Here is a 14739-nt window from a genome sequence, read left to right as displayed (position 1 = left end):
TCTCGGTTCCCCCCAATCCCACCCTGGAGCGGCGCTCACCCGCGCGCACTAATCGACAGTATACCACGCGTCGCGCAACATATAACTACAAACTAAACATAATACATAATAAACATACACAAAATACACAAAATCAACATTAAAATATTAAATGAAAACCTGTTCTATGTTTTCCCCGGTATGGCCAAAGGCGAACCCAAAAGTGGAAAAAATCTATTTTATTGTGGATTCAGCACTTGGCTTTGAAATATACCTGGGCCCTGTACTATTCAGTATTCATGTAAAACAAATTATTAACATTCAAGAGACGCTTAAGTCTTTGTGGGCATTTTTTCCAATTTATGTTATAGCTTAATTTTAAGATGTATTTTTTTAAAGTGTATTTTTGTAATTATATTTCTATGTATATATATATAGTATGAATGAAAAAACAAACATTTTTTTAAATATTGGCTTTGAATTCAACTCCAGCGCCTTCGGAACATCATTACCTGTGGAGTTTGATAAAAAAAATATATATTAACATTTACAAATTTAAATAGGTACCAGCGAATCCAATAAATTTCAATCCACTGAAATTTTACCATGCCGTTTAGATTAATAATAATATGTGTGTAATAGGCTACTTTCCGTCGGGTATCAGGCGGCTGTTTTCTTTATTTGGAAATTCTTGTAATAATGAACAGACTTTATTGCATTCCTTCCATGCGCCTTGAACGTCGACCCTGACTAAACAGTTTTCTATTGTTTATGGTTACATTTCGATGATACATCTTCAATTTTCTATGGACAAAAAGTACTCATTTTTGGCAACATAACAATATTTATCTATTCATCTATTGTTTCATTTGACAGCCAAGTCTGGCGCGCACGGGTCCGATATGGCTTTACGAAGATTCGTTTTAAATTTAAATCGTTCGCATAAAAACGTAAGAGCTTTTAACACTTTATGTAAAGTGAATTTCCAAAAAAGCAACCCTGGTGAAGCGGATAAAAGTACTCACTTTGGCTTCGAAACTGTGGGCGAGAACGAAAAAGCAGGAAAAGGTTATATTTTTATGATCACATAATCTTGATAAAAAATATAATGTTCATTGTATTCATATTTTAATACATTATTCATTCGTGATACTGTTTTCTCATTTACAGTACGTGAAGTGTTTGAAAATGTAGCTGATAATTACGATGTCATGAATGATGTCATGTCCGCAGGAATTCACAGAGTTTGGAAAGATACGTTTATCGATAGATTGGGGCCATTATATGGTACTAAACTGTTGGATGTAGCCGGAGGCACAGGTATTTAATTATCACAGTATTTTACTTAATTGTTTTTAATAAATCTTGTCTTCCTGAATTATTTACTCAACGTTTGTTTAGTCAATAATGATATCATTAATTATTGACGTATGAATGCTTGCTATTAATGAAAGATAATTACCAAAGCCTGAGTTTCAGTTGTGTTCACAGAATCAACAAAACAATGAAGAAATCATGATTTGTAGCAAAATTTATCATATTACTTCAATAATTATTGTACTGTTTAATTATGTAGGTATGATAATATAACAAATAGGTTATCTTCTGAAATGAATACGTATACTAGCGACATCTGAGTGTGGGGAACAAATGCTGCACTTCATTGTTGTAGGCGCTAAAATAGTGATGTACCACCAGAGCTATTATTTATTGTTTACTTCACTATCGAGAGACAATATTGAAATTTCCTTCAATATTAAATTATATTGAGTGTCCATTATAAGGAGTTTGCAAAACAAATTCAACTTTAATCTTTTGTTACTACGTCAATATTTTGGCGCCGGCCTCATGTTATGCGTCAAATTATTAATTAATTATTAATAAAAAAACTTTGAATTTGTCAATAGTTAAACTCTGTAAAATTAAATATACTTTTTTGCACGATGTATACATATAATTCAGTATGTTGAATGATAACACTCAAAATTATTTAAAACAAATATCATTTCTATGACAGATTAAAACATTTTTACTATTATTGTTATTCTATTTCATCACATGTTAATTATAATTGAATTAATTTTACTATGTATTTTTTATTGTTAATTATTATGGCTTAGCACGAGCACAGCCTAAAAAGCCTTAATAAGTTCATCAATATTTAAACGAGTGTAGTTTTTAATAAATAAATAAATAGTAACTGTAGATAAGTGTAGTCCTTAAAATATAGCATGATTAGAATGACAGTTGTCAGAAAAACTGACGACATAACTTTGTAGTAACGTCTAAGGAGTGATTTAGATTGATACACGAAAAATCATTTGTATTTCGTATGTTAATTTATTTTTTAATACAATGATTAACATATCAATCAACATAAATATATAAAATCAGCTTTAAAACCAAAAAAAAAAACTAAAATAAACCTAATTATTAATGACGTTCTTACAAGATTACATCATTTTGCAAAAACTGTAGAGATGGGACAAATTGATCAATGTAATTTGATCTAATAAAAAAATAATTCATTTGATAATGTTCACGAAAAAAGTATAAATGTCTTATTTTTTGGTGAATAATTATATTCACCACACTATAATAGGCTTGTTTTTGCATTTTTATATCAATTTTCGGAAACAGTTTCATGTTTGAATGAAAAAAAAGGATAATCGATTTGATCGGTACATGATCAGTGATCAGTAATTTCCCATCACTATTGACATGAGTTTGACAGTTGTTATTTTAATCAAGCTAAATTTTAAGGACTATAGTCGGCCTCGTGGTCAGCGTGTTTGCCTACCATGCAAGATGTCTCGGGTTCCGTTCCCGACATGGTTGATATGAAATATTTATTTAAAAAGGTGTTCACAGCAGAATATTTCAAAGTCCCTAGACTGGTACCTGAAGCGTAAGACTGATCACCTTACATTCATGTCACAAAAATTATCAAGATACGCTGTAATTCGTATACCAATGCAGTGACCTGTGCACTATTAGGTGCGAAAAGGTAATGATGATGATCAGGATGTAGATAATTGTGGATGGTGCACAAATGTCGAGATTCGTACATCATGTGAGGCTGAAATAAACATTATTCACAAAATCAAGAAAGAAGCTCTGCGTTGGTGAGGACATGTAGATTGAATGGACAGCGAAAGAACGACACTTGGGTGTCTCCAGCTCGATGTTTATTTATCTGTATTTATTATACGCACAAGCGTGCTTTTTAAATTTTGTTCTAATTTATGTTTTTCTATTTTATTATATTTCAAATCAAGATGTACGAATTGCACTTTGTCCGTTGATTAGTAAATAAGATACTTTTAAAAAAAGAATAAGTACAGGATTGATCTAATATTTTCTGTGAACAGGTGACATTGCTTTTCGCTACATAAAGTATCTGAGGGGACTCTCAAAATATTTGGACAATCGAGAGGTGGAACAAAGTTATGTTACCGTGTGCGATATTAACCCGGCTATGCTTGAAGTTGGCAAGTCCCGGGCGTTGAAGTAAGTTATTATTCGTAAATTGGATTTCTCTATTGACATTTCTTGATGAAATTATAAATAAAATAGTTTATTTTAGTTTTGACCATTTTCAGTTCACAATGACTCACATTGTTAAACTGCCAGGGGTTTCTCTCATCTGTATATAATATAAGATTTAGTTTAGTCTCACACCAGTTTATTAAATACTGAAATAATGTAAATTTAAATCGGAAAATTTACCTAAAAACATTCTTAAATAATAAATGGTATAAATTATTATTGCAGAACTGTGTAATAAATTAACTAGTAGGTAGTAATGTTATTGTTTATTTTGCATAAAAATGTCTGCCTTAAAACAGGTTGTACCTAGTTAGACAGACTAGACATGATCCAGAGAAACCTATTTCCCAAGTGTGTATGTAGAAGATAAAGTAATTGTTATTATTGTTAATAAACCATGATTATTATTGTTATTATTATTAAATATTTAAAAAATAAAATATACATGAATAAATAATAATGAAGTCTTTATTTTATTAATAATAAAAAAAGTGCACAGTTTCAAAAAAGGACAAATTATCTTTTTGAATCAGTAAACCTAAGAGTTAAAATTTATATCTAAATCACTAACTTTTTTATAGAAACCATATTTTTTCTATTTTTAATTATGTGATGTACGTGACTAAATTACATATATTGTATTATAAAATTAATGTTTTACCTATATTTGTTGTTGTAATATTCCTGTGCCGAGGCGGATGGAAAATACAGTTTTAGTTTAGAAACTAGGCAAATATTTTTTTTTCAATAAGGCAAAAGAAAAATCAATTCAATATTTTATACATTATTTTAGGAACGGTTATACATCGGACCGGAACATTCAGATAGATTGGGTTTGTGGAGATGCAGAAGATTTAAAGTTTCCTGATGAAAGTTTCTCAGCCTATACCATCGCTTTTGGCATTAGAAACTGCACTCATATTGACAAGGTAAAATATATTTATTATATATACGGCCTAAGCCAATTACAAGTTATATGAAGAAACATATGTACAAGAAACTGAACGAAAAGAACATAAAACTATGTAGCAAAGACAAACAAGCCCAATAAAATAATGGTTTACAAGGTAACCCACGCCAATCCATCTCCATCCCACACTGTGATAATGGCGAAGAGATCTTCGAAAAGCCAGAAGATCTTTTCCAAAGAATTCCGAGTTGTGTGACGAATCAACTTATCTACACATTATAGACATTGGGGCATCAAAAAAAAGTTGCTCGGTTGGGAAGTATTTTGAAAATGCATGTAAGGTCTATCTCAGTTATACGTTTCTCCAATGAATACAGATTGAGATACTGCTCTATTTCAAAGTAGGAATAATTACCCCTTTGCAATCTGAGCAACTGTGCTACTTTTCTTAGAAAACGGTGTTGGACAAACTCGATATGGCCAATATATACCTTTCAACGGTATTCTTAAGGTAGGAAAAATGTTTTTAATGTCTTCGGTATCTTTTACTTTAAAAATCTTTGGAGTTCTGAAATTAAATTTTCTAAGGATTTTGAAAATGGTAGATGGAGAGGTTCTTTTAAATGCCCACAGTTGAAATTCCCTCTTGTTCCCAAAGTTTTTCAGATATAGATAGCCAGAATATATACATATATGAATATATATGAATATACTCAAAGAATATGTACCTTTTACAGGTGTATTATGTACTTTTTTTGGTATTTTACCCCCTTCACTGCTCTCCCACCATGCCTAGAGTTGACATTTGCTACTTCTGATTCTTGTTTGGGTTTCGCGTTTCAAAGTCTCCACTAGTTATTACAATGCGGAAAGTTGTCAAATGTTTTAGTAGAAAGGTTGAAGCATTTTGAAGCAAGGTTTATTTGAAAAACTTTCAAATAACCTTTAGATAAACTTGGATAAGGAGTTTCCTCAATAACACATGCATTTTTATGGATGTTTTGAGTGATTTCATAAAAAAAACATTTCTTGGTTTGAGGAAAAAAAAAATACATTAGAGATGGTGAACACTTTAAAGAAGAAAATATAGACATTTACAGAGCTTATGACCTGTCATGGGCTGGTTTAAGTGGCCACTTTACACACTTTTTATAGTAAAATTTTGGTTTTTCACATTGCATTACTATTACTATTCATGTACATATTTTTATTTTTGTTTTACTTAATGGTCAGTATTCTTCTTAATATCTCAACTAATGTAAGTGTACTCTTAAATCATTGATATGTATATTTTTGCAAAATATTTACAAATAATGCGCCAAAAAATTTTCAGTTCGAAAATTATCTAATATATTTTCATTTTTAGCGGTTCGTTTTATTTGTTAATTAATTAAGGGATATTCGTTTAAAATATTTTCCATTTTTTTAATAATGCAATCCCCACAAAAAAATAATAACTGCATGTACTTTCAAAATTTCAACTGAGTAAATCAAAAGAAACTGTTGAAAATAGGCAAAAAAAAACATTGCAATATCACCCATATTAACACCAGTGCCGCGGTCATACTTCTTTCAAAAGCCAAGTATTAATTATTGCTAATAAGTGTAAAAGGAAAACAACCATGTATTTGTTAAGTACATAATCAAATTAATTCATTCAATAAAATGCAATTTTGAAGCACCATACATTGAGTTAGTTTTCTGATTTATCAGTTGATTATTATTTGTTCATGTTATCTAGAAAAACAAATGTTTATACATTTTATGTACACCTTGTATTCTCATGATAACTACAGGAAATAATTACTAATTATAAAGATACACTAATAGGTGTAAGATAAGTGCATGTACGCAATAAAAAAATAAGATTACAAAAGTGTAGAAACAATAGATACATATATGGGATAGAACTGGTCCGGTTGAGTTTAAAAAAAAATTAGCTGGTCAGTATTTATGAATATATTATATTCTTGTATATTGTCAGCCTCGTGGTGTAATGGTCAGCGCGTTTGCCTACCATGCAAGGGGTCTCGGGTTCGATTCCTGACATGATTGATATGAAATATTTATTTCAAAGGGTGTTTTTACATTAGAGTCCCTGGACTGGTACCTGAATCGTAAGACTGATCATCTTACCTTCATGTATAATCATGTAACAAAAATGATCAAGGTACGCTGCAATTGGTGTACCGATGCAGTCCCCTATGCACCATTAGGTGCGGAAAGAGAATGATGTATATGATATTCTTGAATATTGCGGTGCTGATTTTTATCTAAACTCAACCAGGCAGTGTCAAATTATATTTCAGAACACTTTGAATGTAGACCCTGTTTAAACCTAGCACTTCTCCTTTTAAATACGTAGAAGCTGTAAACTGCCGTGAATTATTATATAAATTTTGATATGAATTAACTTTTTTAAGACTTGCAATTTGCATTCTTGTGATTTATTAGAATATTTAGAATTTGAAGCCTTTTTCTGATAGTCCCAAATAACCATGCCAGAATATTATAGAAATCAAGTTGCGACTGACTGGGCTTTAAAACTCTGAGCGAGATCCGTGAGTCTCCTACACTACCACCCAAGGAATCGCAACCTAACTTTTGTTAATTTCATATCCCTGGACGATAGTTTTGATGTGTACATGTTTTTATTTTGAGAGATCTCCGTTGTATCTCTATCCATCTAAATTCTTAACATGCGTTTTCTCATATTTTCTTATATTATCTTTAAATGTTAATTTCAGGTTCTAGAAGAAGCGTACCGTGTCTTAGTACCAGGTGGAAGATTTATGTGCCTTGAATTCAGTACACTAGAATTGGAGCAATTTCAATGGTATGTCGTTTTGCCAACAATACGAAGATAAAATTGAGTTGTTTTTTATTTCTTTCAATACAGCTCTTGCCAGCAAAAGGGACAAATAGGAAAAAAAGACTGTTTAAATAGTTACAATTTAAAAAAACTAAAAAAAAAAATTATAATCCTATGGTTTTTTTTTGCATTCCTCCGTTATCACAAACAAATTATTGTACTACAAACATTATAATTGCTATTGCAAACAAATAATCATAACTTAGTTCAGCTTAAAATTAATACCGTTTTCATTTATATATTTGCCTTTATTATAAACTGTTGTTCTTTGTTAATTTTTCATTTTAAATATGAAATATGTGCAGTGTGTTAAAATGTTTTATAAACCTATGTTAATGCAAATTCTATTCTAAAATTCAAATTCTTTGGACATACTGCTAGACGTGAGCCAGACAATCTAGAAAAGGCAATAATGTCTGGCCGAGTTGAAGGTAGGAGAAGCCGGGGTAGAATCCCATATAGATGGACTGACCAAATAAAGGTGGCTACGGGGCTAAAATTTGATGAGTCAGTGCGTCGGGCTGAGGACAAACTGGAATGGAACAGACTAATCAGAAGTGTTCACGGTGATCACGATCCTCAACATTGAGGGACCGACTTGGTAGAAGTCAATGCAAACAAAATTTGTATGTTTACTTGGTTCACCGACATGCACGTATTGACATTAAACATGCCGTATTGACTTTGTTCTTTTTTTAAATCACAAATTTATTTCCTTATCTCTGTTGTATTATCAATAAAATATACATTTTACCTTTGTCTCTAGTATGCAATTTGAAATTAATAAACATGTCATGTGTTTTAGGATATACGATCGCTATTCATTTCAAGTAATTCCATTGATGGGACAGTTAATTGCTGGACAATTCAAACCATATAAATATTTGGTGGAAAGTATAAGAAAATTTCCTGACCAAGTGAGTGTCTCTTAATTCTTTACAATATAGATATTATTTATCTCTATATAAATACATATATATATATACTAGCGGACCCGACAGACGTTGTCCTGCCCGAACATTGTCAAAAGACTTTTCATTGATAAGTAGGTACCTAGATACTTGTTTGTGATTAGATTCCAAAACTAAAAATTGATAATATTTCAATATTGAATTCAAGTAGGTAAGTACCTTGGTACTTGTTTATGGTTGAATTGCAAAACACAATTTTTTTTTTTTCAAATGTCGCATTCTTTTTGCAAACGTCAAACTCCGGTCTTCTCACCAACAGAGGGGTATACTTATGTAGGAATACGACTTTTTTTAAATGTTTTGAATTTAATATTACTGTAGTATTACCAAAAATCCAGTATAAATAAATAAATGGGTAGAAATTATAAGGAATTTAAGAAAAGAATCTGATTAAGATCCACAAAAAACATATGCTGTTTGTAAACATTCAAAAATAAACTTTTTTACACACAAAAAACCAACATCAAAATATTTATGCTCCTTACGTCTCTTTTACATATAAGATTGAATATCTACAAACACGCACAGCGCAAAGATCTATGTTTCTCTGAAAACCGCACGTAAATCGGTTAAGCCGTTTAGAAGGAGTTCAGTGACATCACACGTACAGAGGAATTATACAGGATGTTCATTAAACCCTGTCACATCCGAAACCACCATGATCAGTATGAGCAAGAAGATATATTGGCACATAAAAATATTTTTTTAGAACGAATAAAATTTTAAAAAATAAAATATCAAAAAAAGCTAGTGGTTGCTTACTTCTGCAGGGGAGAAACGAGGAGGGGGAGGGGGTAGTCTGATACTGCGCTGAGCTCCCCTCACTTCTCCCCTGCAGAAGTAAGCAACCATTTGTTTTTTTTAAAATTTTTTTGTTCTAAATAAATTTTTTTAATATGCTAATGTGTCTTCCTGCCTCACGACTTACGACGCCAGTTCCATCTTCAGATAGTTTTAAGAAATAATTGCTAATAAGTGACAGGTCCTATTAATAATAATTGTTTCAAAGCGGAATTATTATATATAATATTATATCCGAGATCTTTTATTCTTTCAGTTTCAACATTTCAAGTTTAATCATTAATTACCTACTGTATGTTTTGCACATTAAGTACAAAGCTTACAGGGTAACAATCGTTACAGTTTTGATATGAACGAATAATTTTATCATGACCAGTCCTAGTAGATCCGTGTCAAGTGTATGATTATCGAAATCATAATGAAGCATATTAACAAGGAATTATTAAATAAGCGTGCAAGTTATAAGTGAAATTATAAAATAGATGTGGAGTATAAATTATCGTAAAATCTTATAACCTTAAAACAGTGTGACAGAACAGTAAAATATTTTTTTCGCGTTGTGACGTTGATAATTTTTTGATGAAATAATGTGGATTAAATTATGTTTTAGAATTAAGACGTGCCTGTGAAGGCGTTTTAGAACGATATCTGACATGCATATAATTTTGGAAAGGGCACATCAAACATTAAAATACCTCGACTTTAATATTTTATTTTATTTTATTTATTATTTTATTTTATATACTGTAACAGTTCTTCAATCTACACTATATGAACTTATTGATTATAAAGGAATTACAAAAATCTAATTATGAAAGATCTTAAAACTACTAACTATAGTCAACAAATAACAAAATCAGTCTAGTTTTTACTTTTTATGTTAGACAATGGGAATACTATAACTAATTATGTGAATGGATAACAATCCAGTATCTTTAATTGTGCTAATTTTCCACCCGAGTACAGCCAAACGTAATCCGACACATCCTGACGGCAGGTTCCGGTTGAGCCGAAGTTTCAGCAGCAAAAAGTCTACGTGACTTGTGCGTCAATTATAGCTGAAATAAAGTTATATATGTAAATATAACATAATAATTGTGAAAGCAAATTATTTTACCAAATCCCAAAAGGAACACTCCCACACTACCAGAAGTCAAACTAAAGGATGGGTCATGGGGTCTACCACAAACTCTGAATTCGGGCAAAGAAATTTCAAGTTTCTGCGCCCTAAAATATTCAATATGCTACCCGAACATTATAAAACCATGACCCGAATTCAATTAAATAAATTTGTAATAAAATGGTTACTGGATTTAGGTATAGAAAAATCGGAAAACTTGCCAAAAAACATTCTAAAATAATAAATGGTATATTTAAATATTGTATAACTCTATAATAAATTAACTAGTAGGTAGTCATGTTATTGTTTATTTTTGCATAAAAATGTCTGCCTTAAGACAGATTGTACCTAGTTGGGCAGACTAGATATAATCCAAAGAAATCTATTACCTAAGTATGTATGTAGTAGAAAAAGAAATTGTAATTTTTGTTAATAAACCATTATTATTAACTCTTCTCCTAATTTTAAGCTGTACTGTATGAGGCAACACCTATTGATACTGGACCTAAACTTTGGTGTTTATATTGAAAACTCTTTTACAACATTCATAAAATCAACAGATTTATATCACACAAAATTAGAACTCATTTTTACGAATTGTCATTTAAGTTTACACTAAAATCTGTTTCGGTATTTATCCTTCCCACTAATAGTTTTACATAACACCTATCTTACCTACGGTGTTTTGTATTGGTGGAAAGCATCCACAACGGGAGTTGGTGTATTTATTATAAGTTTTTTATTGAACCATAACAATGATTTTTGCTCCCTTTTGCAGAATACCTTCAAACGAATGATTGAAAATGCTGGCTTCCGCGGCGTCTCCTATGAAAATTTGTCCTTTGGAGTGTGCTCTATTCACTCAGGATACAAATTGTAAATGTTTTAGATTCATCAATAATTGTCCATTTCATTTGTCATACAACTCCAAATTACTAGTTAAGAAATAATGAGAGAATAACTGGCTATTTAAATTTTAGCAACATATGTTTAGTGACTGGGTACATTGGCAAAATGTCTGCTTTTTTATTAATTGAGTATTTAATTGTTATAAACACATACATAATTTGATTTCATCATTCGTAACTCTACCATAAATCAATGTATGACAGGGTTACAAATGATGAAATCAGGCGAGAGTGTAAGTCTGTAGATGCCCAGACTTCTATATTACCTTATCTTAAATGTTCTTCATCTCTGTTGTAATATGTTAATATAAACAGCTCCCCAGGGAGTTGAATCCAGTCCTTGTCTACAAAAATTTGGACAAACTCAAAATATTGTTGACAAGTATAATTGATAAGATTAAAAAAGGGTCTCTGAGATGGTTTGGTCACGTAGAACGAATGGACGACGAAAGAATGGTAAAACAAGTATATATGGCGAAAATGAACGGTAACGTTAGACGAGGACGACCAAGGAAGACGTGGCATGATCGGATAAACCAAAATCTTAAGTCTGGTCATGTCAAAAGCAGACGGAACCGAAGGGCATGTATGACAAGATGTATGAATGTGGAAGAAGCTAGGATTGTATGCCAGGATAGACGTGTGTGGCGGTCCATTCTCTCTGCCTACCCCTACGGTGAAATGGCGTGATGGTAGTAGTAGTAGTAGCATAATTTGGTTATGATGTATTCCTCACTGGGAAATCCTATGCCGAGGAATACATTTTACAGTTTTTAAAAATAATAAATGCACAAATAATATTTTGGCCCTGTGCATTGCAGTGTTGCCAAAAGACAAATTATTGTTACGATTTATACTAATTCAAAACCTCTTTATGTCCCGCTTATAATTGAAAGTCCCATTTACTTTTTGGAAGAATATTACAGATCTTAGAACCAAGGTATATGTGTGATCTTTGGCCATATGCTGTTTTCATTTTATGTATCATTTGTAAGTTGTCAGTTGTCACTCGAGTTCATCATCATTCCCTTTCCGCACCTAATGGTGCATAGGGCCACTCATTGGTACACCAATCGCAGCTTATCTTGGTCATTTTTGTAACATGAAAGTAAGATTATCAGTCTTACGCTTCAGGTACCAGTCCAGGGACTATGAAACAGTCGAGTGTAAAAACACCGTTCTAAATAAATATTTCATATCAACCGTGTCGGGAATCGAACGCCAACAAAACTCACTCAAGTTATTATACCTTTATTATCATTTTATTCCAATTTTTGTACCGTAGTAATACTCATTCGTAAATTTGGGAAACATTCTTGACGGCCGCCATTATTAGTATGACATTTAGGAATGTTTTTGAAATGACCCAAGCAATATCACCATTTAACTCTGCATAAGTTTTTTGCATTTCATAATTTGAGTAGTGAATTAGATAGGGGAGAAAATAAAATTAAAAAAACAGCATATTCAAATTAAGTTTTGATTTTTGGACTTGTCTGACTTAATAAAATGGATAATAAACATACATAATATTTATTAATTTGATAAATAAAAGAAATTGTTAAAAATTCCTTAATGCAATATTGCTCAATGCATTTAAAGTGAAAATTGCCTTATGGATGTATAGTTTTATGCAAATTATATTTAAGATTGCAAATATAAAAATATATAATATTACTGTCAGCCGGTTTCAGTTCATGCAATATGCCTATAAATGCATTTATTATTACGGGTATTAAACTGAAATCTGCTAGATTACGTTCGTGTTAACGTTTTTAACAAGCTTTTTATACATTGGTGACTCATTAATATTTGTAATATATTATAATAATTTATAATGGTATGTACTTCATTCTTTATGTTAATATAATAAATGTACTTAGAGTAATGAAAAATAACAAACATTTTGACTTGTATATTTATTTAACCTCTTACGATTGCAGATGCCACATATGGCCAGATAAATAATCCTAAGTTTTGTTAAATAGGTGCGAAGGTTTTCACGGTCACTGATATCAATATGTTTCTTTTTTGGGTGATATCGTGTGTGTTGGACATACTACAAAAATGAATAGAAATGTGCCTACTGCCGACTGCGACACAGTACAAATTACTAGTACTTAAACACACACCTTTTTTCTACAAAACACTCAGCTTACCCTGAAGATGGCTCCTGCAATGGTAGCCGAAACGTCGGAACAAATCCAACACACATGTATCACCCAAAAAAGAAACATTGCTAAGTTTTGTTATTTGCTATCTTTTAAGCGCATTTATCAATGATTTCCTACCATGATTTTTGTATCCAGGGGTAATTTTCAAACAAGAATCGAAGGATTGTGTCAGAAGCTTTTAACTAGCCCCATTTAAATGCTTAAAATTAGCTCCCTCAAAATAATAAACTTGAGGACGTTTAGTTGATATTTTTATGATCACGTTTTTTAAACATTTTTAAGTAGGTAATACGAAATATCAATTTTCATGGTACATATTTTAAAAAATCTAACAGTTAAAACAATATCTCACAGTTAAAAATATATACAGGGGTTCTTTAAACCCTGTCACATCCGAAACCACGATGATCAGTATGAGAAAGAAGACATATTGGCACAAAAATAATTTTTTAGAACGAATAAAATTTTTAAAATAAAATATTTAAAAAAGCAAATGGTTGCTTACTTCTGTAGGGGTAAACCGAGAGGGGGGAAGGGGGGAGTCTGATACTGCGCCGCGCTCCCCTCAGTTCTCCCCTGCAGAAGTAAGCAACCAATTGTTTTTTTTAATATTTTATTTTAAAAAAATATCTTTGTTCTATATATTTTTTGAAATATGCTAATATGTCTTATTGCCCATACTGATCATCGTGGTTTTGGATGTGACAGGGTTTAAAGGACACCCTGAAAATATATTTATTCACATGGTTGACAAAATTATATTTGATGTAGAAGAAATATTTTTTAAATGTTGGTATTTATGATAGTGTATACTTGCATTCATATTTAAGATTTACACCTTTTATATCAAGATACATCCACAAGAGCACTTTTAAAATGATTATTTGTATTATAAGCAATTCTTGTAATAATGTGCGGCCTTGTTAGTGATTATATATTAACAGTGTGTTACGATTTGATTATACATCTCGTGTGGTTTTAATTATTTACATACTTCAAAAGCTGGTTTTAGTCTCACGCCGGCAGGTAGCTAGTCAGCGCCGTCCTGTCAGCTCAAGTCGTTTTAATATCGTGCTGATCACCGCGAAGTACAGACATACATGATTGTATTTGTCAGCGCGTCGGATCAGCGCGAAACGAAAACACTCACTGAATGTTAAATGTCTCTTTCTCTAGATTCACTCATACAAGCAAGCTTTTTTTTTCAAAATAAAATATATAAAACAACTTTGTTTTTAACCACTAATTTTTTTTTTTTTCCACCGACCGGTTTCAAAGCAAACAAGCTTCTTCGTCAAGGTTTACGTAACTAATGAATTAATGCCTATTTTATTCTTATCATGTTTAACTAAATACTACACGTGGACCCAATAAATCAAGTCGTTTTTTCCTTACACGGGTGGTAATTTGATAACAATATTTTCGAAGCTAGACAGGAGAGGACTAAAAGAAATA

General features: G+C 31.4%; 1 protein-coding gene across 1 annotated transcript; it reads left to right on the top strand.

Moving 5' to 3' along the window:
* The first annotated feature begins 844 nt into the window (after nt 1-844).
* On the top strand, nt 845-12569 carry LOC148279098 (2-methoxy-6-polyprenyl-1,4-benzoquinol methylase, mitochondrial-like). Its single transcript, XM_088230473.1, has 7 exons — nt 845-1047; nt 1150-1299; nt 3351-3489; nt 4322-4457; nt 7186-7274; nt 8116-8227; nt 10981-12569. The coding sequence occupies exons 1-7, from the start codon at nt 882-884 to the stop codon at nt 11080-11082; spliced, it is 894 nt and encodes a 297-aa protein (XP_088086599.1). The 5' UTR covers nt 845-881; the 3' UTR covers nt 11083-12569.
* Nucleotides 12570-14739: the final 2170 nt, after the last annotated feature.

The sequence above is a fragment of the Micrasema longulum genome, unplaced genomic scaffold, assembly GCF_059751315.1.
Source record: "Micrasema longulum isolate JH-2025_06_02 unplaced genomic scaffold, ASM5975131v1 h1tg000769l, whole genome shotgun sequence".
NCBI classification, from domain to species: domain Eukaryota; kingdom Metazoa; phylum Arthropoda; class Insecta; order Trichoptera; family Brachycentridae; genus Micrasema; species Micrasema longulum.
Note: the sequence above shows the minus strand (reverse complement) of the source record. Positions and strands in the feature narration are given on the sequence as shown.